This window comes from Fragaria vesca, linkage group LG1, assembly GCF_000184155.1.
Source record: "Fragaria vesca subsp. vesca linkage group LG1, FraVesHawaii_1.0, whole genome shotgun sequence".
NCBI classification, from domain to species: Eukaryota; Viridiplantae; Streptophyta; class Magnoliopsida; order Rosales; family Rosaceae; genus Fragaria; species Fragaria vesca.
Window position 1 is genome coordinate 14,080,677 of NC_020491.1, and position 25,497 is coordinate 14,106,173.

Sequence of the window (25,497 nt, forward strand, 5' to 3'; positions counted from 1 at the left end):
ACTTTACTTTGCTAGGCATAACTGTTTTTGGTGTGTATTATCTACTTTGAGGAACCTCAAGAACTTTATATTTTGAAGTGTAATTTTCTTTCTAGTCATCATATTTGGTTGATTAGCAGGGTATGTTTTGTATAAAGAAAATTCTTCAACTTTACAGTGGAGGTCATGTTATAGTTAAATTTCCTTTTCGGCCACTATCATTTTTATTTATATGAATAGGCTCAAATGAATCACTCCATTGAGTACTAATGCATACTGGACTTCATCACCATGATCTAATCTACTTCTCATTTAATTTCCAAGTCAACTTACACTAATATTTGGAGGACTAATGAAGTGGCCTTAGTGGTGTTACAGGAAGAAAAAACTCAATGGAGTTGGAAATTGGAAGATGAACAAGGCAGATGATTTTATCTTGCATTGACCTTTTATGCTGGTTGCTCTCAAGTTTCCTCTACACAAGTACAGAAGCAAATATATGTTGATATCAATTTGTCATTAGGAGCGACAAACTGAAATAATTGTCTTCTCTTTGTCTACTACATACACTTATCCACACCCTGAATTATGAGAAAATGTGTAAATGTCACATGTTTGTCAATGGAAATTTGTGGTATAGTTCATTATGATTCTTACAGTTAGAGTACTGTAACTTATAAACCATTTGCTTTGAGTTGGATATCTGGAATATTACTGCAAAAGTTGCTGCTAAGATCCAAAGAATGGGCAATTGCCCAATTATGTTCCCATGTAGATTATTGTTTTATAGAATATATAGCGGGATATGAGCAATTGCACTGTAAAAGTCTAGTAACACAATATACTGAAATCTATTAAAATCCAATCAAATCTTGGTCATAGAATACATTAAAATATGTTCAACTCTGTATAGAATTAAAAGAATCTGTGGAGTCTACATAATCAATGAGAATCCATAAAGAATGAGAAGTCAGACAAAATCAAGAGAAGTCAGACAAAATCAATTAAAATCTAAATTGAATACACCTGACAGGACAGAACTCACCAAGCATACAGCCATATATTGTAGATGACAGTCAATAATGATGAATTGATAATCTATAAAGCAAGTAAGGTCTCTCCATTTGCTGAGGATTTGAAAATTACAGATTTGTTAATTCACTAAATTAAATTAAGATCTTTGACCTAGTTCATTATAATAAGCACCGCATGGCTCTTAAGTCTCTTCCTATGATAGCAACCAGCAAGGCTAGGACTAAAAAACCAAACCTCATGTATTCACAACTCTCTCTCTCTCTCTCTCTCTCTCTCTCTCTCTCTCTCTACAGTCTTCACTACATAAATATATATGTAAGCATCATCTTGTGTATATATTATGAGAGTCGATCCAATTTTGCAAACGCCAGTAAACTTCATGTTACCTACGCCCAAGACTAGGACAATATGTAATTAAGAACCCTACGTATGGAATAATCTACTAACATTTTCTGTCAATATATTTGATCTCTGAACAAATAAAGAACACGCGGAGACAAACCCCATTATATACAGTCCTACACAACTTTGTGGCCTTGCACTCTTCTGCGACTAGCTTTCATTTCCTCTTCCACTCTCCTAAACCTTGATATTTGATCTTGGTGTTTTCCAATGGCTTTGAGCACCCAAATAGCCTCCTCATCATCTCATGCTTTGGCTGAGTCATCTCCCCGTTGGAAGTTCGACGTTTTCTTGAGTTTCAGAGGTGAAGACACGCGCCGGGGTTTCATCTCCCATTTATACAACAAACTGCAGTTCTGCCAATTATTCAAGACTTTCATCGACGATCGAGAGCTTGAAATAGGATCTGAGATCTCCCCGGAGCTATTAAGCGCTATCGAACATTCTCATCTCGCCATCGTTGTTATCTCACCCCACTATGCTTCTTCCACTTGGTGCTTGGATGAGCTTGCCAAGATCATCGAGTCTATGAACCCCGGAGATAAGAGAGTTCTCCCGGTTTTCCTTAATGTGGATCCGTCCGACGTTCGACATCAAAGGAATAGCTTTACTGAAGCCTTTGCTGAGCATGAAGTGAAGTTCAGTGATGACCCCAAGAAGGTGGAGAGGTGGAGACATGCTTTGAGAAAAGTGGCCAATCTATCTGGATGGGATGCAAAGAATTATAAGTAAGCATTACAACAAGGAAAATGTTTCTAGGCCTTATTAAGGTCTAGGATTTATGACTTTAATCCTAGGTGACATGATAAGTCACATATCCACATCATCAAATAAAAAAAAATCATGTTATGTCATTTTAGGTAAAAATACAATTTTATCTTTTTATATCTAATGACTTTAGATTATTTTGTTTTTATTCTATAAAAAGATGTTTTGAAGCCATTTTTTTTTCATTACTCGTGCTTAAATTTAAAATGTGAAATATATATATATATACATAATTATATATACTCGGTTCGAAAATCTAAACTCATTTGAATATATACACGCACACACATACATAATTTTTCCAAAGAGAAAATTATACATATATATGTATCTATATATTTTTTTATATATAGTTCATCCAATATAAGTTCGATGGAGAATATAAATATAATATATATAGTCCATATATATATAAAGTAAAAAGAAAAATAATGGTGAATTAAAAAGTTTAAAACTATTTGATTGACAAAGATGATTTTTTTTGTTAATATCGTAATTGTGACCCTAAATCGAATGAATTATTATAATATTTAACTCCATAAATAAATGCATTTAATTTAGTTCAACTAAATCAACTTGATTAAAAAAATTAACTAAATGATCTTGATGAAAACAAAAATATATATTTGGTATAATTATTCGTTAATTTGGGGTGATTATTAATTAGATCGTTATTAATAAACTATATTTGATATAGGCTATCTATATATATAGGCATGTCCGTATTAAGAGGATATGCAAACATTCATATTAGTATACGTACTGTCATCTATAAATTAATCCTCCTTATAATAAGGTAATCAGAAAAATCAAAACTTAAATTAAATTCACAAATTGGAAAGAAAATTTAACATTCATATTCGGTAGCTCATGAAATATTGTGATTTAAGAGGTAAGAAGTTCCCCACTAATAAATTGACTTTTTATGAAGGTTTAAAATATTCATTTATGATATTGATTTAAAAATGTTGATTTATGTAACTTGATGACCATACTCTGAATTATTTTCCTTGTGATTCGTTCAGATTATAATAAGTTTATGTCATACATGAGATTTTTTGGTCAAGAGATGAACTTCATTGAATAGGTACGAGGTATACTGATTGAATAGGTATGTTAAGCGTGAAGTGATACTTCATTAAGGAATGTCTAAAATAGAAGCCATCATCCACATTAACATAAACTAACATACTGTTCTACACGAATAAATCCGTACTAGGTATCCAATGATAATTTCAATAACATTGAAAAAGAAGCTAGCCATCTTTGATACAACAAGTTGAAGTCAGGAACATATCTTATAGTAACAAACAAGTACTAAGTAGTCAATAATGAACTAATAATCTTCCCTTAGAACTTTCCCTAATAGAATATTCATATTGAAATAAGAGTGCGACTATTGGAACCTCCAAATTTGCTCAGTATAGCTCTCATGCTCTTTACACCTCATTTTTAATTTTAACTACAACCATTTGCTCACTATACCTCCTTTCAAATTCCTAAAATAACCTTAGGTATGTTATTCACATATATTTTAATAATTTACTCATTATACCTCTTATTTATTCTCTAGACCTCTCATTCTTTTAATTTTTTTTTTCTTTTTTGCATGTTATCATCGAGACCTCTATTATTCCTTTATTTTTTTTTCCCGTTCAAACCTCTTTCACAACCTCAATTACTTGATAATTTTTATTCCCATAGAATGTCACCAAACCTCCATTATTTGATCAATTTGTAAGAAATTTTTTTCAATGACTTCAATTTTTCTCTTAAAAATCAAATAACACAAAGTATTGGGTTTCAAAAACTTATATTTACCAGCCCAGTACCGTCTCATTGTAGCATATTAGTTGTTTATCTGATATAAAAAAACTTATATTTACTAATAAGAAAATATTCTAACATAAATTAGCTTTTCTTTTTCTATTTTACTTGTGCTAAACAACAATCAAGGATAACAATTGTATACTATGTATGTTTTTTCCCCCTCTATTTTATGTACATCATGAAATTATTTCAATAGTTATTTAATTTTTCATTATCGATTTGTTTTTGCATATGTATTCCCCTTCACCTTATATATATGCATGCTTTCAACATGTATGATAGTAGAAAATTTTATGTCACATGGTCTATATTGATCATAGTTTTAGCTCTAATTAAATATATAATATGTAGTAAAATTTAGAAAATAGTAAATTAGAAATTAAAAATATATAAAGAAAATAATAAAGAACACAATCAATTAATTATCGAATTAGAAAGTTTAGAGAGAATAAATATACTTCTTTTTGTATGATTATTGTTCTTAATAGTCATCACGTAAGAGGAGATAATTGTCATTCAATAACTCATAATAAAAGGAGGTCAAGTGAGCAAATTTGGAGGTCTCAATAGCCACACTCTTGAAATAAAAGTCATTGTTCATATTGAAATTCAAAGTCATAAATATGTCACATAGTAACAAATAAGTTACAAGTATCGATAATAACCTAGTAATGATAAGTTACAAAGTCATAAACATGTCACATAGTAACAAATAAGTTACAAGTATCGATAATAACCTAATAATGTTACTTGGAACCTTTCCCAAATAGCATGTTCACATTGAACTTCACATTGAAATAGAATACATTATTTACATTAAAATTTGAAGTCGCCGTTCACATTGAAATTTAAAGTCCTAAACATGTCTTATAATAACAAATAAGTTATAAATAGCGGATAATAAGGTAGTAATTTTCACTTGGAACCTTTCCCTAATGACATATTCACATTGAAATAGAAGTCATTATACACATTGAAGTTCACATTTAAATAAAAGTAATTATATATTCACATTGAGATTTAAAGTGATAAACATAAGTTATAAGCAGCCAATGATGAGCTAGTACGTAATGATCACTAAAAAAATAAATATTAAGTAGCTGACAGTGAGCTATAAAACTTTCTTTAGTGAAATATTCACACTAAAATAAAAGAAATAAGTACTAAGTAGCTAACTGTGTGCTACTTGCAAGTTCACTAAGAACATTTCGTAGCTTAATGTCGTATTCACACTAAAATGGAATAAATAAGTTTGAGGTTTTTGATAAGAGTTAAGGGTTTATGGTTTAGGGATAAGAGTTTAGTTAATAATGAGTTAAGTATAAATTCACACTAATGACATATTCACACTAAAACGTACATAACACATTATACGCATTAAATGTCTCATGTATTAATTTCATCATTTTAAAGTCTCATGTATTAACTACTCTGCAAGTTTAGGCCATTTTTATACTCCTCCCCTATACTCAGCAGTACGTATACGAATATAATGTTTGCATATCCTCTTAATACCGACATGCCTATATAGATACTCTATACCAAATATAGTTTATTAATAACAATCTAATTAATAATCACACCAAATTAACGAATAATTATACCAAATATTGTTTATTTTCATCAAGATGATTTAGTTACCATTTTTATGTAGTTGATTTAGTTACCTTACATGAACTAAATTAAATGCATTTCTTGTCAAATATTAGAATAATTCATTAGATTTAGGGTCACAATTATGATATTTAATAAAAAAAATTATCTGTGAATCAAATAGTTTTCGACTTCTTAATTCACCATTATTTTTTCTTTTTACTTTATATATATATATACTCTCCATCGAACTTTAAAAAAGAAACTAAAAAAAAAGAAAATCTCTATCGAATTTATATTGGATGAACTGTATATAAACAAATATATAGATATATATATATATATATATATGTGTGTGTGTATAATTTTCTCCTTGGAAAAATTATGTGTGTGTGTGTATTCAAATGAGTTCATATTTTTACCCAAAAAAGACATATTTTCGAACTGAGCATAATTATATATATATCACATTTAAATTTAGCACGAGTAATGAAAAAAGTGGCTTTAAAAACATCTTTTTATAGAATAAAAACAAAATAATCTAGAGCCATTAGATATGAAAGGATAAGATTGTATTTTTACCCAAAAATGCATAGTATGATTTTTTTATTTGATGATATGGATAGGTGACTTGGCATGCCAACTAGGATTAAGACCATAAATCCATAAATCCTAGGCCTTAATAAGGCCTTCTAACACTACCCTTACAATAAAACTTCAACACATGCATGTTTGTTGTCAATTAGCAACATATTAACTATTAGCTTGATATTATTTTTTTTTTTTCTTGTTTTAGATGTGAAAGTGTGCTTATAGAAGACATTGTGAAACGTGTGTGGGAGAAAGTTCGTCCCATGATCACATTGTACAATTCTGATGAAAAGTTAGTCGGAATGGATTTTAGACTTGGGCAAATGGATTTGCTTTTAGCTCTTGAGGAAAAAGATGTTCGATTTATAGGTATATGGGGTATGGGTGGAGTGGGTAAGACTACCCTGGCTCAGCTAGTGTATGAGAGAATTTTCCATGATTTTGAAGTTGCTAAGCTTCTTGATGTCAGGAAGTCTAATGGTCAGCTAGTCAACCTTCAAAAACAGGTACTTTTCCCAGTCCTGAAGGAAAATGTTTCACAAGTTTTTAATGACTACGAAGGAACCATTTTCATTAAAAGATGTATGCATAATAAGAAGGTTCTTCTTGTTGTTGATGATGTTGATAGCTGTGACCACCTAAAACAATTAGTTGGAGATAAATCTTGGTTCGGTGAGGGAAGCAGAATCATTGTTACAACTAGAGATCAACGTCTCCTCACCGAACATCATATAGAAATATCACTCGAGTTGCTGCAATTGAACAGCAGTAATTCTCTTGAGCTCTTTATTCACAAAGCCTTTGGAAAAGATCAGCCAGAGGAAGGGTTTCTAGAGCTTTCCAAGTGTTTTGTAGATTATGCCAAAGGGAATCCATTAGCTCTTAAAACTCTGGGAAGTTCTTTGTATCAGAGAAATAAATATGAATGGAATAGTATGTTGAATTTACTAAAGAGAGATCCTGATCCGACAATTTTCAAATCGCTCAAACTAAGTTATGATGCGTTGAGTGGTTTGCAACAGAATATTTTCTTAGACATTGCATTCTTCTACAAGGGGATGAAGAAGAGGCGAGTTACGGAACTGCTAGAATATTGTTATGGCTTTAATGTTGTTATTGTGATAAATGCTCTCATTGAGAAATCTCTCTTAAGTATTGATCACAATTACAATGTTTGGATGCATGGTTTGGTACAAGAAGTGGCATGGAAAATTGTTCGTGACGACTCTGGTGATCATGATGAGCCCGGTCGTCACAGCCGTTTGTGCCATCGTCATGATATATTTCGTATATTCACAACAAATACGGTAAGAATTATGTTATTAATTTAAGTTTAAATTTAAAAGTAAAATACGTTTGAAATTAACTTTTTATTTATTCTGAATTAATATCCAGGGAACAGAAGCAATCAAAGGCATCTGCTTGGATCTATCAGAATTAGAAGAGGCTGATTCAAATTGGAATTTTGAATGCTTCTCTAAGATGCTCAAACTTATGTTTCTTAAATTTGATAATTTAATAGTTAGTTCAGGCCCCAAATTCCTCCCAAATTCTTTGATAATACTCAAATGGATTTGGTATCCGTCCAAGTCTCTTCCAGCATGTTTCAGACCAAATTTACTTGTTGAACTTGAAATGCGGAATAGCCAACTCGTTGAGCTTTGGGATGGAAGACTGGTAACAATGTTGATTATGTTTTCTACTTCAAAATAGAATCTTAAATTTTCCAAAGGTAATTATTTGTTCCATGCATTGTACAGGACTTGCCTAAATTGAAACGTATGGATCTTAGTGTCTCCAAATATTTGAAGAAGACCCCAGATTTCACAGGTATGCCGAATCTTGAGGACTTGCATCTTGCAGATTGTGAGGGTTTAGTTAAGGTCCATCCATCCATTGCAGTGCACAAAAAACTTAAGTGGTTGACACTCCACGGATGCAAAAACGTTAAGAGCTTCCCAAGTAAGATTGAAATGGATTCCCTCGAGTCTCTCTACCTAACCAACTGCTCAAAACTAAAGATTCCAGAATTTGGAGAAAGGATGGAAAAGCTGTCTTCCCTTTGCATAGACGGTACTGCTACTGAGAAACTACCTTCATCAATTGAACATCTGGTTGGTCTTGAGTGTTTGGATACAAATAAGAGCAAAAGTCTCCAGACTATATCGGGTACATCAATTTTTAAACTGAAGTCTCTTGAATATCTCAATATGTCAGGATGCCCAAAACTGAAGAAACCGTCTATGAGAAGTAAGCTTGACTCCTTATTCAGAAGAAAGAGTATAGAGCCTTCGTTGCCATCTCCAAGGGCTTTACCGTCTTTGACGTGGTTAGAGCTAACTGATTGTTATCTTAGTCAAGGAGTAATCCCCGATGATATTGGCTACTGCTTTCCATCTCTATATCACTTGCATCTTGGTGGAAATGATTTTATTACTCTTCCCGCAAGCATTAAATGCCTTTCTAAGCTTAGTTTAATTGATTTGACGGGGTGCAAAAGGCTTCAACAATTACCGGATCTCCCATTGAATAGGCATTTACAAGTATTGGTAGACAATTGTGATTCCTTAAAAAAGTTGTCAGAACCATCACAGCAGGGCACATCCTCCAATTTGGAGATGTTTCGTTTAAAAACTGTGAACTGCTTTGGATTGATTGATAATGAAGGCTTCACTAATGGAATATTTTCGATGCTAAGGAGATTGGCTGCTCAGGTACGTTACATCGATCACTCATATTTGTATGTCTTCTCTCTCTCTCTCTCTCTCTCTCTCTCTCTCTCTCTCTGTATCTTCTACATCCTCATTGAACATGCATAATTGTTCCTTTGGTGTAGGGAATCTCTCCGGTCTTTCGTCCATCATTTGATATTGTAAGTCCTGGAAGTAGAATCTTAGAGTGGTTTGATATTCGAAGCGAGGGAGGCTCATTGACTGTAGAGCTGCCTCCAGATCGAAAAACTTGTAAATCAGTGTGGATGGGTATTGTGTTTTGTGTTGTTTTTGCTGATATGAAAGAACCTCACACTCTTGAGTATAATCAGTTCGTAATTGAAGGTCTAACAAATATGTGGCATAAGGGAAAGCACTGTCTGAATCTAACAAATCTGAGGCATAAGGGAGATCATCTTTGGGTGTCTTTTATGCCTCATGATCAAATCCGGGATACCACAAGCTGCTCTACAGTCTCATTTGACGCGTATTGTCATTCTTGGAGTGGTCCTCGTATTCCATGCCCGAATTGTGTGAAGAGGTGTGGAGCCCGATTGTTGTACGAGCAAGATTTGAAAAACTTACTCAATCCACCCACCGACATCATGAAACGGAGTCTTGAAATATGCGACTCAGAGGGAGGCAGAAGCAAGAGGAGAAGGTCCGAGTAAAATTGCAAATGGTAGCTAGCTCTAACAATGAATCATTATTCAAAAGACTCGAGGCATGATACTAATCGTTCTTGTGGAGGTATGTTTTTGTGATTTACAAAAATGGTTATGTCTGATATAGGTTCCACTGACCCTGTCAAGCTGATTTATATTTCTGTATCTATATATAAAATGTCCATAAGTGAAAGCACTAAGTTTGTGTTCCTCAAATATCCAAAATTAATAAACTTGTGTGAACTTTGCTAACAATACTGTGTCAAGTACTAGGTGTAATCATAAGGTAACCGTAAAAAATTGTTACAACACATGTTTTTTCCTCAAAAACATAATAAGAGAAATTCAGAGAAGTGTTATACAAAATTGCATCGACGAATAAACTTGTATTGGTGTCTTATAATTCAATAGTTGGGATTCATCACTCACATTCAAGGTATATAATGCTACAACAAAAATACTAACAGTGTGATGACATTAACTCAGATTGTGATAAGTTTATACTTTATTTTAGTATTGTATCAAGATTACAAATTAGGAGATATATGGAAAAAAAATTGCCCATAACAAGTTGAATCTTAATTATATTGTAGGAACGGGCATCATTGCATCACTATGATTTCTGATTTCTATTCATACTTTACCGCCCACACTTTTTTCATCCCAAAAGCTAAACACACATTTGGGTTTTCTACAGTATCAAGTTGCTTCAGTCCAAATTTGTTGAACAGCCAAACTACCCCCTTTTGCTTCTGATTCTCGTGCTGCTGGGTGTTTATGAACTCTTTGGCAATGATGGGGTGCTTAAGGTCTTACAGCTATTCTTTCTTTGAACATTTGAGATTTTGAGGAGCACATCCACTGTGAAATTTGCCGCGCATTGGCCGGGGCTATCTAAGCCTCCATTTCACTATGGTGAAGAGATTATGAAGACGAGGGTGATCATGATGTTCCTTTGATTGATTTTTGGAATTGTTCTTCCATGTTAATTTTTATTGCCTTCCTTATTCCTTCTGTTGCTCCATTTGATTCTTACTAATAGAATTTCTGCGTGTGAAACTAGAAGTCTAGGACCATTTCATATTTTCAATTCATTACTATATTCTCTCTTCTACACGATGTTTATACCTGAGGCCTACGAAGGATCATAACTATCATTACATTGGTTACCATGTATAAGATTTAAGTATGCACTCTAGAACTTTCCTTATCTATACCATTCCTACTTATTCTGCAGTATGCATATCATTCCATTTTGTCTCTGTATTTCTGGAATATTGTTCTCTTTTAGCAACAAAATAGGGAAGTGATAGTACTGTGGCGTAGGATTACATGTATTTTTTCTTGTTATACTGAGGCATTTCCTGGTCTAATCTATGCTCAAGTTTCTAGTAATCTTGAAATGCATCTGTATGACCACATTGCTTGTATTCATATTCTTGTCTTTAGGCTAAGTGATTATTTAGTTTTCTGTTAATTAATTGAAATTTAAGTTGAACTTCTTCCAGAGTCTCACTAAAGCCGTTAAATGAACATTCTTTTTTACCACATCAATGAAAATAGAGATTCAATCATCAAGTATGAGCTTTTGTGGTTAGAAGTTTAGAACATAGAATCCATATTCCGAGCACGCTAGAAGTCTCAATGAAAATAATGAATTTGAAGATGAACGCTTTTGTTTCTTTTGAAAGGGTTGAATGCAAAAGGGTTGCAGCTAGATTAGCATAGAGTAATTTTGGCCTCCAAACTCCAAACCAATAAGTTTTGATGAGAAGAATGATTACAAACATGCACTAATTCCATGCATGCAACCTGAAAGGAAACTTCAGAGGCCGGTCTAATGACATACACTTAAGCTACTGCAACATGATGTTAACAATCAGATCTAATCAATTGAGACTAACTGAACTTCCTGGGATACATTGACATAGAAAACATCATCCAGATGTTCGGCAAGTTGGTTTAATCGTATTATTTCATATTCAGGTGTACCAAACATTCCTCCATCAGTGGGTTAATTGGTACCCTCATGAGCCTTACATGGAACTGTCCTTTTCATACATTTTACAAATTCAGTATCTGAATTTCTTCTCCAGAACCAACATCTGCTTCATACCTTTGCTGCTGTGCATGCAGTTACAGAATCGACTTTTCCACAAGACAAACCATCAGCTTCAGTTTTCTTGCTTCTATCATCCATTTCCAGGTGAGTTGGATCACTTGCATCAAAAATGCTGGTGGGCAAAGAAGCAGGATCAAGCTCAAAGGATACTGGGGGAACACCTTGTCCTTCACAACCAGTCATTTTGAAAGAGGGAGTCTGATGAGAAAATCTGTATAGCTCATGAGGTGGTACTTGAAACATGACAACCCCGTGCTGCTCGATTTTTTGCTCAAATAAACTCACAAACCCTTTCACTTTGTCCAAATAAAAAACTCCTATTCCAACAGCTTCGACAAAATCTGTCAAGACTTCAACAAACTCATATGTGTAGGGCACATGCTTTTCCGGCTCAGAACTCCATCCACTATCCCAGTTCTGGTAGATGGCCCAAGTTTCGCCCTTCCTAGGATATACCAGAAAAGAGCCTTCACCCTTGCCTTTTCTGCAATGCACCTGAAAATATACGATGATCTGTGATTTCTTCTTCAGTACTCCCAAGTCTGAACTTACCACAGGCAACTGGCAAATCCTTTTCGCACCAATCAATCTCACCCTGGTCATCTGGATTGGCATCCAGCAAGACGATTTTCAGCTTATTAAATCCCAGGGTGTTTAATACTTCCTTGACAAAAGCATAGTATCTGGGCATGCAAACCGTGTTTGCTTATATATATAGAGATATGGATATATAGTCAAGAGCTAGTCTAAACCAAAACTACCATTCTGGTATATATGATTATTATGAGGTATAAATTTAAGTCTAAATCTTTCAAATATTGACCCAATTTAGAATTGTGTTCTGGTAAGAATGATTTAATGGCAAATTTCTTTCTCTGAGTCCCCTGGTAATAAGAATTCTGGTCTTCAATTGTTGAAACCTGTGTTGCTCTTCTGCTGTGTTGGCATGGCCAAGTGTCTTTCTTGTTCATGCCTCTTTACTCCCAACATTCTACTTGCCAATGGCTGGCTCTTGCCAAGTGCCTAAATGGCTATTTCATTATTCCACACCGACTGAACGTTTTCAAATGTTTGGTCAGCAATGTTCTTCTCCTAATAAGGGAGAAAATTAATCATAAATGACACAGTATTAGTATAATCACTATACAATTGACCATCTCATCACACCAAGACAATGTATGACTATAACCACCACACAATTGACCATCTCATCACATCAATAGAGTATTTTCTCGAGCTTTGTCAACGGTGTTATCCTCTTATCCTCCTAATCAGGAAAAAAATTATTCGTAAAAGACAATGAATTAGTATCACACCGACAATTATGGGAAATGACAACTTTACTATTTCACTCTGAGATAGAGTATTCTTAAGTTTGGTCAGCGGTGTTCTCCTCTTAATCCAGAAGAAAATGATTCGTAAAAGAAAATAAGTATTACAAGCATATAATTTACCACCTTAACTTGCTTAGATTTACGCACATGTTTTGTTTGAGATGTGATTTAGTTTATTATCTCTTAATTTGATGTCATTTTTTAGATTTTGGTGGGTATGTTACAAATTCTTTCAGTGTTGTCACGTGTCTTTGTTTAATAATACTCTAACTAAATGACATATTAAGAAGAGTTTTTGTAATTGTTCTCGGCATAACACGAAAAGTGACAACATTTTAAAAATTATGTTACATAGCCACTAAATAATCATATAATAAACAATTTCAGTCTTAATTCTTTTTTCCAATGCACATCTTTATTCTGAGAGACCAATTTTATATTATACATAATTTGATGTCATATTTTTGTTTCATGGGTGTGTACCGTGTTACAACAGCATTTGAAATGTTGCCATTGTCAATACAAACTCAGCTAAATTTCATGGCAAGTGACTAATCTCACACTATTTAACATATATCTCAGGATCTCCCTTGACGGTAAACAATGTCCAAAGGGTTTCGAGTACAAAACCATGAGGTCTCTGATGGAGTAACTTCTCTTCGTAAGTCGGCTACAGATCCCTAAACTTGCCATTACTATATTGTGATCCGCCTAACCGTTCTCAGTTCTCTCTGATTATCATATAACAGTCAAGACCAACCTATTGACATTTAACACTGTCAAGTACAAAGTACTCCGATCGGCTTGGAGTATACCGTTGGCCAAAACAGGTGTCATGCAACTAACAAAAGAAGCTGTGCTTGGTAGAGCGGTGACATTACTGGTGCTTCAAGGGTGACTGTACAGGGATGGACGAAAATCAGCTGCACGGGGACTGGGTCTTGGAGTTGCAGTATACCCTAGCCCTTCAAGATCAGCATGTCTTGTCGGTTAATTCTACGTTTAAAAAGGGCCATAACGGCGAGGAAAGGGAGTGAAATCCATGAGTGGATGAGGGTTAGGAAGATTAGGTACCCCAAAAAGAGGATCAACTTCATCTATGATACCAAAATGGGGATTAACTTCGGGTAAGTTGGCAGCCATATTACCAAACTGCCCACGCTGTCTATGAATTCCACTCGCCAAAGATGAAAATCTATCAATTTGAACGGAGTTGGCGGCCATATCACCGACCCGCCCATGCGGTCCATAATTTCCATATGCCAAAGATGAAGATCCATCAACTTCACTAGAGTTTGCAGCCATATTACCAACCTGCCCTTGCTGTCCATAATTTCCATACGCCAAAGATGATGGTGGTCTTGTGACTCTTGACTGCAGTTGCACAGGGGTGAAACTTGGTGATTTATAGGGACTTGGGGATGCTTCAGCTGTCCGATGGAATTTACTTTTCTGTTGTCCTTGTTGAACCGCGGGGGAACTGCTGCTACTACGTTTCTGCCCTTGACTCTGCTCTTGTTGTCTAATGACAGAGGCAAGACATTTCTCCGGACCTCTACAAATCTCCTTTAGTTTTTCCAACTCAACTATTTGTACTTCAATTTCCCTAGATGGGTATTCGGACTCGAGGTTGTATTCTTTGATGCATCGAAGCACTGCTCTAAGATCAGCTATTCTGCTGTCTATAAACTCAAACTGTGAACAAAAGTAAGCCTATATTATTGTACATCCATTATGGAAATAGATTTCGACTGTAGAAGCAGCTATTAAGGCCAAAAAGATAAACTAAAAAAACAGAAGCAGATATTGGATCTCAAAGAAGAGTTCAGATACCTTTTCATCAGCGGAGTTCTTTCTCTTCAAAGTTTCAGACAAATTTACATCCTTCACATAGTCTTTTAAGACTCGTACTGGAGTGAAGTTGCCAAGTAACTTGAACTTAAAGACAAATCCAAGAGCCTGAAAGAGTTGCTTCCCTTCCACTAGTGTCTGAATAAAGACCACTACATGTTTAAAAAATTATAAGGATTCATCAGACAGCTCCAGAGAAGGTCAAAACAGAGAATAGTAGGACACACTTGAAACAGGGTAAGATTAGCAAATGCATTATTACCAGAAGAATCATATTTAAGATAAAAAGAGGAGAAATTAGAGCACAACCATAGTAATTAAAGAAAAAGCGAAACACTGCTGATGCAGAAAAGGAAAAGCACAACACTGGTTGATGCAAGAACAAGATTTCGATAGGTTCTCATCTCCTAGGCTGGAGAGCAACCATTGTGGACAAACTAGACATCATACTAATGACATTTGTGTGGAAACTTACTGCCAGGCAACTAGAGACATCTTGGTAATATAAGAACTATATTAGGATGAAAAAGGGTCAAACATTACAAAAAGGTATAGTGAAATCCAAAGTTCGCAAGACATTTTTATCAAAGCTTATTTTGCTGACAGTCTTAAGAAACTTAGAAGCAAAAGGGGGCACCGCAAAGGAATACCACTAAGATGGGCGATCGACTGATTGGGTGAATACTGAATACTAGTGCACCTGTTGGCACTCCAAAGAATGTTTGAACACCACACTTATAAAACATTAACTTAAACAATATGAGAATCCTAAACAGAACACGCATGTCAACGATTTCTTACTGACTTGACATCACATACATATCTGCAGTACCTTACCTAGTATCATGAAATTCATCTTACCCTCTTAGGTTTCTATTTCATTAGTCAAGCCAACTTTCTAATATCCTACCATTGCTACAGAAGGCAGTGTGTTATCAACTCAAAGTTAGCTATCACCTAATTACCAGAGCTACAACACTTGTGTTTACAAAACGCCTGGAGTGAAAATATTATATATTGCAGAGCTATCACCTAATTACCAGAGCTACAACACTCGTGTTTACAAAACGCCTGGAGTGAAAATATTATATATTGCAGAAAGCAGAAGTAACATAATAAGATATAAATGAAAGTATTGGTCAGGGTAACACCACAACACACTGATAATAAATTTTCGAGAAGCTTACCAAGGATCTTATCTAGAAAACCATGCATCAGCAATGATTCAAAAGCCTCTTTATGTTGAGAAAGCCTTTCGAGCAACTTTACAATCTCATCTCCATTCAGTGTAGAAATCAATCCATATGTAGCAACAAACAGCAAAAACCCCGCAATCTCCAAATGATTTTCCAGATGTTCAGCAGCTCTAATATTTTCTTTCCATTGGAGTCCTAGCTTCTTGGCATCTTCTTTTACATGAGATCCTACTTGTGGTGAGACTCTCATCAGCATCTTTAATAGAGAAATATTACATGACATGGCACCCTTTTTCAGACTAGCTTCTGCGCTTGTCCAGTATTTGACAAGAGAGTTTTGCATCAGCATCAACACAAGTTTTCCTGGGTCTGGAGCCTTTCGAACAGAAGCCACTAATTCATTATGTATTTCATCTAAATTCCAACTCAAATGCTCATTTATAGATCCCTGAAAATTCCTTGCATCTGTGGTGGCACTTGACTGAGGATTAGGAGATGAAATAGGTACTGTATTGTTGGCTGCAGAAGATACTGGTAACTGTGAATTCCTTGCATCTCTGGTGGCATTTGATTGAGGATTAGGAGAAGAAACAGTTGCTGCATTGTTGGCTGCAGAAGATTCTGGTTCCTCAATTTTGACAGGGGTACAAATGTGGCTCCCTATGCAATTTTACAAAACAAATCGGTAGATAGTTTAGTTACTGAATATTTGTGAGGTTAACATATCAAAAGAAACAAAGTTGTCATTACGTGCCGTTGTGCTTTTAGTAGTGGTAGGTGCAGGTGGGGGAGGGAACACATATAAGCTTCGATTCAAGAAAAACTAATGATAAATAAGAAACTCAACATATGATTAAAGCATCAGATGATATTAAGTGCAACTTGATGGTAAAGACCGCTAAAATCACCAGTACCAAGTACATGCAGAAATAGCAGATCAGTAAATATAGGATCTAATGGTGTTAAAAGAAGAGCATACAGGAATCTGTCCACTGGTATGTAATAAATGAGAGAACACGCACAACCAGAGTTGACTCAAACAAGTTATAATATAACGACAAAGAAACTGTTTGGAATTTCTGCCAGCAAAATGAGAAAGCTTTTATTACCAGAAACAATATATTAATGGTGCTCTAAAAATGTTGTAAACTGCCAAAGATTCAGAGGCCTAACCCATCTCATAATCAAAGTCACCCTTGCTGGATGCTGATATAGATGTTTATTGCCTTAACAGGGTCATAAACATGATATTTAAAAAATATGAGCTATCAAGAGTTCCATAAAAAATCAGTTACAGGCAGTCAATTTAGAATATCTATATTCAAATTAACCGGAGTGACAGAAGAAAACATGTCAGATATAGATATGAATAAGAAATCAGATATAGATTATATGAATAAGAAAATTAAAAAGCGTATGAAAAAGTAACAAGAGCTTACCATGCGCCGTAATACCAAGCGCAAGGCCTAATTCAGCTGCTTGTTGACCATGTGAAACATTAGAAAGAAGCCTCTTAAGCTCCTTTGCATCATAGGTAGAAGTTAAGCCATAAGCAGCAACAAGCCGCAAGAAACCTAAAACCTCATAGTCATTGTCACTCGCCACTGTCATCTTGGCTTTCCAATCAGCAGCCACTTTTGTCGCCTCCTCTTTCACTTGAGGATTCATTTGAGGGGACATCCTCATCAACTCCTCTAACAAAAGGCAACAACTTCGTCTTCTAACTCTCAATTCAAAATCCGACCCCCTATTCTCAGGGTAAAACCCCTGCATTGCATCCAAAACCAATTTCACCGGGTCTGAAGACTCTTTAAGAATAGCCGAGAGTTCAGTACCCATGGAATCAATTCTCTTCAGATGCTCGTCCATGAACAGCTGCAATCCTATCCCATCCCTAGTGATCACACTTCCCCGAGAGCATTCTTCTACAGACTTCTGCACCAAATGCCACTTCTCCTCCCTTTCTAGTAAGGATTTCTCAAGCAAATCCAAATGCCTCTCCTTCAACTGAACCTCATCAAGAAACTCCTTACGAATCAAACCAAGCTCCTCCACCTTCGATTCCACTTCCTTCTCCTTCGACTCCATCCTCGCAACCAACCCTTCCATCTCCCTCTCCTTCACTTCCACATTACAGCACCACTCCTCCATTGCTCTCTTCAACACACAAAACTCCTCCCCTTTCGCATCCGCCGCACGAATCGCTCCCTCCTTAATCTCAAGCTCTCTACAGCATTCCGCTATCGAGTCCTCCACAAACCTCAGCATCTCCACTTTCCCCTCCAATTCCTTATTCACCATTATCAGCTCCTTCTTCCTCTCCTCAACCAACTTCTTCACACCACTCAACCTCTTCACCTCATCCTCTACCTCCTTCCCCTTCACCTCTGTCCTCTTCTCCACCCAATTCAACTTCCTAGTCTTCTCCTTCACATGCCTATCCACCTCCTCCACCTCCCTCTCCTTCTCCCTAATCAACCTCTCCAAACTCCCATACCTCTCCTCCCTAACCCTAAGCTCCTCATCATTCTCCCTAATCAAATCCCTCACCGACTCCAAATATCCCTCACCTTCTTCCGCTTCCTTCCGCCTCCGCTCCATCTCCGCCGTCAGCCTCTCCGCCTTGGCCTCCATCTCCGCCACCTCCCTGACGCGGTCGTCTTCCGCTTCCTCCCATCTCCGCTCCGCCACCGCCATCAACCTCTCCGCCTCGGCCTCCATCTCCGCCGCCTCCCTGACGCGTCCGTCGAGCTCCTCGAACCCGGTTTTGAGCGCGGTCCGGGTCGACTCGAAGTGATCCTCGAGCTCCTTCCACTCCAAGGTGAACTTAATAATCGACGAAGCTTGGGATTTCGCGGCCTCGAACGCCGCGCCGAGGCTCCTCTGTTTCGCCTCCGCAATTTCCTCCAATTCCGCCGCCGTTTGCTCCATTTCTGTATTCGCAGTGCCACAGTGGTCACTGATAGTGAAAAAGAAAAGGGAGAGAAAGAGCAATAGTGCAATGAATGTGAAGACGTATAAGAGCAGTTAGACGTCAAATCGGAGTCAGAGGAGAGAGAGATAATGAAATGGGAAAAGGGAGAGAGAGAGGAGATAGACGTCAAATCGGAGTCATTGAGATTCTGTTGGATTTTGCCAAGTAAGGGAAGAAGACGTGAAGACGTCATTTCCGGTTTGAAGACGCGGGAGGCTGTGATTGGACCCACGCCACCATGCAGTTGCCACGTGTCGGGCTTCTGTGTGTTTCGTCGTTAGTGCTCTGATTAGTGCTAACTGCTCAAGATGGAGTTATAATTTGCTGTTCTGATTAGTGCTAACTGCTAAGATGGATATTTATGCTCCCTTTCAAAACACAAAAGATGGATTCATACATTTTGTGTGTTCTTGGATTCTGTTCTACTTTTGAAAGGGAAGAACAAAGGATGCATGATGAGTTTCTCAGAAAAAAAAAAAAAAAAAATAGCATGATGGGTTAAAATCTGTGTGAATATCTGTTATTGGTATGTATGTTGAAGGTTTCATAGTCTGTGATGTGATGTAAATGAGATGCATATAAGCATATTGAAAATCAAGATGTATGTTATACCTCTCTTCAGTCTGGTAAATCATTGATTCGATGATTGATTCAACAACTATAATAAACCTTCTCTGATGCATGCGCCAGTTTCCTCCTCTTCATTTTGATATTTGGCAGCTGCAACTTGCAAGAACTATCTACGATTATCATTTTTGTTGTGAGAAATAGAATTGAGCCAAGAAATTAGCGAGAATGAGAAATGAAAACTACAGTGCGCTACTCGTTTCGATTTGAGACCCTTTTATAGACTAGTGAATGTTCTTGATTCACGGTTTTTTAAATAAAAACTATGAAATATGTCGTAGTTTTGAAAAACAGTGGAACGTGCCGTGGTTTTGGAAAACTACGGAAAATCACATGGTTTGAGATAAATAAACCAATTTTGTACATTAATTTAGTCTTTATTAGATTTTTTCCTTAATTAATAAAATAAATTAAAGCATATCATATTGGCGACATCCATTGTGATTTGTGAGTGAGATACGATGGAAGATCACATGGTTTGAGAAACAATATATAATTCACTATCAAAAATTGATTTGAGTCTTAGTCAATTTTTTTCTTTAAACGAGAAAAACTTAGAGAAATATCACATCGGATTTTTGTTGTTGTTAGAGAGAAGTTACTTTCGTTTTTGTTGTTAGTGAGATGTTGTTCTCCTTTGTATTTGGTCCACTATACTAATGCAACGAGTGACACTGATTTATTTGATAAAAAGGGTAGAAGTCAGGCTCCTCCTGTAGCCAAGGGCAGTACACAGTGAAAATACCAGCCTCACTACTACTGCAGAGTGCAGACTAAGAAAGAAGATTTGGCATCAAAAGGCAGGAGTTGATAGGCATCAAAGTAGAAAAAAGCATTTGAGTGGCACCAAACCAGGAAAGATTGATTTTAACCATGATTCATTACTTATCATTTTGTCACAAAATGATCATGAACTGCCCCAAAATATTTATGTGTGCAAATAGAATTACTAACCCAGAATCCTGTATCAATTTAAACGATTACTCTTAACAGCAAATGTATATAATTAAACTTCTAAAACTCCTGTCAAGTACTGATCCATCTATGTCAAGGGTTTCTAAAACACTTCTCCAAAATGGATGTATGAACAAAAGTAATATGCAGCTGCTCAGTTAAGGACAGAAGCCTCTACCAAAGTTGGAGAGGGGGTTCCATTGGGGTAAATTAGGAGGATAACTAAGACCACGGGGTATTCCAGCATTCTGCATTGCACCAAACTGCCTGGGGTAAAGTTGATAGTGTGAAGTATATGGCTGCAGATAGATTGGGGTGTAAAGTTGCAATGGCTAAGGCGTAGGAGCTGTTGCAACTGTACGATGAGATTTACTGGTCTGCTCTCGTGGTTCAAACTTAGAGCGAGGAGTGCTGCTACGACGTTTGGTTCCTTTTTTCTGCTCTTTATCCACATTGTTCAACTGAACTTTGCACCATTTCTCCTTTACTTTCTCCAGTTCACTTATTTCCATTTCAACTTTTGAAGATGGATACTCTGACTCCAGGTTACAGTCTTTGATGAGGTTAATGACAGCTCTTAGATCAGTAACGTACAGGTCCACAACCTTAACCTGTGAGAATGAAGTAAGACTTGATAAATCTACATAAACAGTAAGGATTCTCCTACATAATTACCATATATTAAGTAGCACATATTATTGGACAGTCCAAAGAAGAGCTGAAGTACCTTTCCATCATTTATTTTCTCTTTCGTGTAATCATCTCTACAACACTTCATCTTTTCCTTCACGTATTCTTTTAAGAGCGGTGCTGGGGGAAACTTCTTAATTAACTTGAAAGAACAAATGAATTCAATAGCCTCCATCAGCTGCTTCCTTTCAACAAGACAGTGGATAAACTCTCCTATATGTAAAAGAAAATTCACGGTTACATCAAACTGACCTAGATAACTTTTAAAATTAGAATGACAATGTGTCACCGCCAACCTTAAATCAGGTGAATGTTAGAAAAAAAGAGTACATATCAGATGAGAAGGACAAGAAAAGAAAACATATCCCAAGGTTATAAGGAAAAAGTTTGAAGACAACACTACTAAGGAAAACAAAGAACATTGGTGAGGACAAAAATGCTGACTTCAAAACTCCCATTCCCTGCGAAGTAGCAAACTAAATATCGAGCCAATCAGAAATTCATTGAGCATCCAAATCACATCTACAGAATTTTACACCATATAATAAAATACACCCATAAAGAATCTCTCATTAACTTGACTTCATTGCATACTTCATCAAAACTAACTATACTGGGCTGTTCAAGAATCACTCTTCAAGACAATTGGTAATGTTTGACCTAACTGCACAAGAAGGCAGTGTACAACCAACACAAAGAGAACTAGGAAATGACAAAAGTATGCATCTAGTTACAATTAAAACCACATTTAGTCGAATGACATAGCGCACTATGAAAGACAATTTCAAGAACTTACCAGGGATCTTATCTGCATATGGAAGTGTCTGACAGAATTCTAAAGCCTCTTTATTCTGAGAAATCATCCCAAGAAGCTTTACAATCTCATCAATATCTAGAGTATAAACCAACTCATATGCAGCTATAAAGTGCAAAAATCCCAATATCTCCCAGGCATTTTCGACATCAGCTCTCATTTTTGCTTTCCATTGGAATGCCAACTTCATTGCATCCTCTTTCAAAGGAGGTGTGACATGGGGGACTTCTCTCATTAGCTTCTCCAATACGAAAATGCAAGTCTTGATCGAAGTTGCTTCTAGACAAACATCAGCTTTTGTCCAATATTCTGAAAATTCAGTTTGCATCCAATCCAACATGAGTTCTGCAGGTTCTAGTAAAGTCTGAGGAGATGCTACAAGAATCAAACAATGCACAAAGTAAGGACAACTGAAACCCTTTTCAATTCAGGATTACGTTAAATTATTAACAAAAAATTGTATGTTCTACCGAAGTGTTGTAAACTGAAAAAGAAGAGTCCTATCACATCTCATAACATGTCAAGGGCATCATTGCTGTTAAAAACTTATAGATGTCACTCTATTAACTTAACAAGGGTAAGAACTAAGAAATATGATATATGAACCCATTATAGTATTATAAGGCTGAGAATTCAATCTGACAATTATGTTACAGTGTTGATTCTAAAATAATTAATATATTTAAAAATAATAATAATAATAAAAAATAAAAATAAAAAACAGAGTCTGCTATGAATAAGCAAACAACAAATTAAGCACATAAAAGAGTAAAGTGGCCTTACCAGGTGAAGCAATACCAAGGGCCCGGCCTATATCAGCTGCTTCACCTGCTTGTTTACCTTGTGAAACAGTAGACAGAAGGCTTTTAAGTTCCTTGGCATCGTAAATAGAAGCCAAATCATAAGTAGTAACAAGCCGCAAGAAGCCTAGAACCCTCAAGTCATTGTCACTAGCCATTGTCATCTTAGCCTTCCAATCAGCAGCAAGTTTTGTTGCCTCCTGTCTCACCTGAGGACTAATTTGTGGGGAGATTCTCTTCAATTCCTTTAACAAATCACAACAACCTCTTCTCCTAACTCTCAAATCCGAATGTACCTCCCTCTTGTCAGGATAAAACCCCTGCATTGCATCCAACACCAATTTTGCCGGGTCTGATGACTCTTCAAGAATCGCTGACACTTTGGGACCCACGAAACCAATTTTGCTGTGATCCTTTTCCATCCCTAGTAAACTCACTTCCCTTGCATAAATCTTGTAGTGAAAGCAAGTCCTTTTCTCGCTCTAGTAACGATTCTACAAGTGAATCCAGATGTCTCTCTTTCAACTCAACCTCATCTATGAACTTGTTATGTACCAAATTAAGCTCCTCAATCTTTCTATCAACTCCTTCCTCTTTTCCCTCTATCTTAGCAACACATCCCTCAAGCTTACATGACCACTCCTCCATCGATTTCTCTACCAAGGCGAAATCCTTCGCTTTCGAATCCAACACACTAATCAATTTCTCCTTCAAATCAAGTATCCTATCGCAATTCACAATCGATCTCTCCACCAACATTAGCCTCTCCTCTTTCCTCTCCAACTCCCTCTCACACTCCTCAACCTCCTCCCTTTTCACCTCAATCAACTCCCTAATCACATCTAATTTCCTCTTTTCCACCTTAACCTCATTAAGCTTCTCCTCTACTCTCTTCTCCACCCAATCCAATTTCCTAGACCTCTCCTTCACCAATTCCTCAACTTCTAAATACTCACTCTCATTAACCCTAATCACTTCCCTATACTCTTCAGTCAACAACTTCATACTACTCAACTCCCTCTCACCTTCCTCAACCTCCCGCCGCTTCTTCTCCACTGCCTCCACCATTTCCCCCAATTCCTTCTCTTTCGCCTCCGTTTCCGACTTCACCCTCGCCGCCCTCGCCTCCACCTCCGCGACTAGCTTCACGCGCTTCTCCAGGTCCTCGAGGCGCGTCCGGAGCTCCTTCCGGACCGACTCGAAGTGGTCCTCGAGCTCCTTCCACTGCGCGGTGAACACCAATACTGAAGAAGTTTGGACGTTCAACGAGTCGAACACTCTGCCCAGGCTCCTCTGCCTCTCCTCCAACTCTTTCATTTCCGGGTCCGTTTCGTCCATGTTTCTTCTCAGCCCGGTTCTGAAAACCCTAACAGAGTTAAAATGTGGAGGTGTGACCGTGTGAGAAGTGAAGAGAGAGAAGAGAGCGTTTGGATTTCTTGGCAAAGTTGACAGAGGACGTTTTGGTTACCAGATGCAGAAAGAAGACGTCCTTTTTGTTTCAGACGGGGTGGTAGTGGGGCCGGGGCAAGTGTGCAAGTGACACGTGTTGAACATCTGTGCTGGTGAAAAATTTAATAGTAAACTACATATTAGTTACTAACCAAATTTTACTTTACAAATGCATCCTTTACCCATTATTATACAATTAAGGATAAAAATTAACAAATTAAGATAATTTAATGTGCACATGTCATCTGTCATTATAATTTTACTAGAATACCCTTCACTTCATATTATACTGCTACTGCCGATAGAATGTGCTACTGTCGATCAATAGGTGTTACTGCAGATCAAAAGATGCTACTGTCGTTGCTATTGTAATATTTTTCCGGCTATTCTCTGATTGCTAGCGCGCTGGTACTGCCAACCCTTATGCTAGTACCCTGCTATTGCCGACCCTATGATGCTAACGCGCTGCTACTATCGATGCTAGCGTGCTGCTACTGTCAAAGATGCTACTGTCGATTCCCAGGCATAATAACACTAACCCGGCCACAATCCTAATCCTAAAACCACCATTACCACCAGCAACATTGCTCACACCACTCCCCCCAACTTCTTCCTAGATCACACAAATTCCAAAGATAACAAGCAAATCAAATTCTAATTAAAGATAACAAGCAATTTCCAAATCTGACCACATATAACAAAATCTGCCCTTGAAATCCACCAAATCCAACAAATAGAACTCATTTGATCTCATAAACCCACTCCAAATCCCACCAAGCTCATGCCTCTGCTTTTCTTCACTTCCAAATACGAAGCTAATACCTCCAACGCCATTCTGATCCAAATTGATTGAAACCTTTGCCCAGAAAAGCATCCAATTGGCGTCCAAATTTCCTCAACCGTCGTCGTCCTCTTCGAGGCGCCGCCGTCGTTGTCCTATCACAGCTGTTGTCGTCGAATCACCTCCGCTTTCGTCGTCGATTCACCGATGTCACCGTCATCAATTTATCGATGTCGTCAATCTTGTCACTGATTCACTGTTGTCGTCGTCGCAGAGGAGAGAGAGAGAGAGAGAGAGAGAGAGAGAGAGAGAGAGAGAGAGAGAGAGAGAG

The 25,497-nt window shown here is 36.8% G+C and overlaps 4 protein-coding genes across 4 annotated transcripts; 1 reads left to right on the forward strand and 3 right to left on the reverse strand.

Moving 5' to 3' along the window:
• The first annotated feature begins 1,626 nt into the window (after positions 1-1,626).
• Positions 1,627-9,580, forward strand: LOC101311135 (TMV resistance protein N-like). The gene is made up of 5 exons (XM_004289285.1): positions 1,627-2,144; positions 6,404-7,505; positions 7,594-7,875; positions 7,959-8,912; positions 9,035-9,580. Exons 1-5 carry the CDS (start codon positions 1,627-1,629, stop codon positions 9,578-9,580), a joined length of 3,402 nt encoding a protein of 1,133 aa, XP_004289333.1.
• A 2,104-nt stretch (positions 9,581-11,684) lies between these two features.
• Positions 11,685-12,299, reverse strand: LOC101311420. Its single transcript, XM_004289286.1, has one exon. The coding sequence runs from the start codon at positions 12,297-12,299 to the stop codon at positions 11,685-11,687; it is 615 nt and encodes a 204-aa protein (XP_004289334.1).
• Positions 12,300-13,432: 1,133 nt separating this feature from the next.
• On the reverse strand, positions 13,433-19,008 carry LOC101311710. The gene is made up of 4 exons (XM_004289287.1): positions 17,517-19,008; positions 16,069-16,737; positions 14,864-15,033; positions 13,433-14,725 (listed from the first exon to the last, which is right to left on the reverse strand). The coding sequence occupies exons 1-4, from the start codon at positions 19,006-19,008 to the stop codon at positions 14,033-14,035; spliced, it is 3,024 nt and encodes a 1,007-aa protein (XP_004289335.1). The 3' UTR covers positions 13,433-14,032.
• Positions 19,009-20,964: 1,956 nt separating this feature from the next.
• LOC101312005 lies at positions 20,965-23,262 on the reverse strand. The gene is made up of 4 exons (XM_004289288.1): positions 22,920-23,262; positions 22,119-22,511; positions 21,360-21,535; positions 20,965-21,243 (listed from the first exon to the last, which is right to left on the reverse strand). The coding sequence occupies exons 1-4, from the start codon at positions 23,260-23,262 to the stop codon at positions 20,965-20,967; spliced, it is 1,191 nt and encodes a 396-aa protein (XP_004289336.1).
• Positions 23,263-25,497: the final 2,235 nt, after the last annotated feature.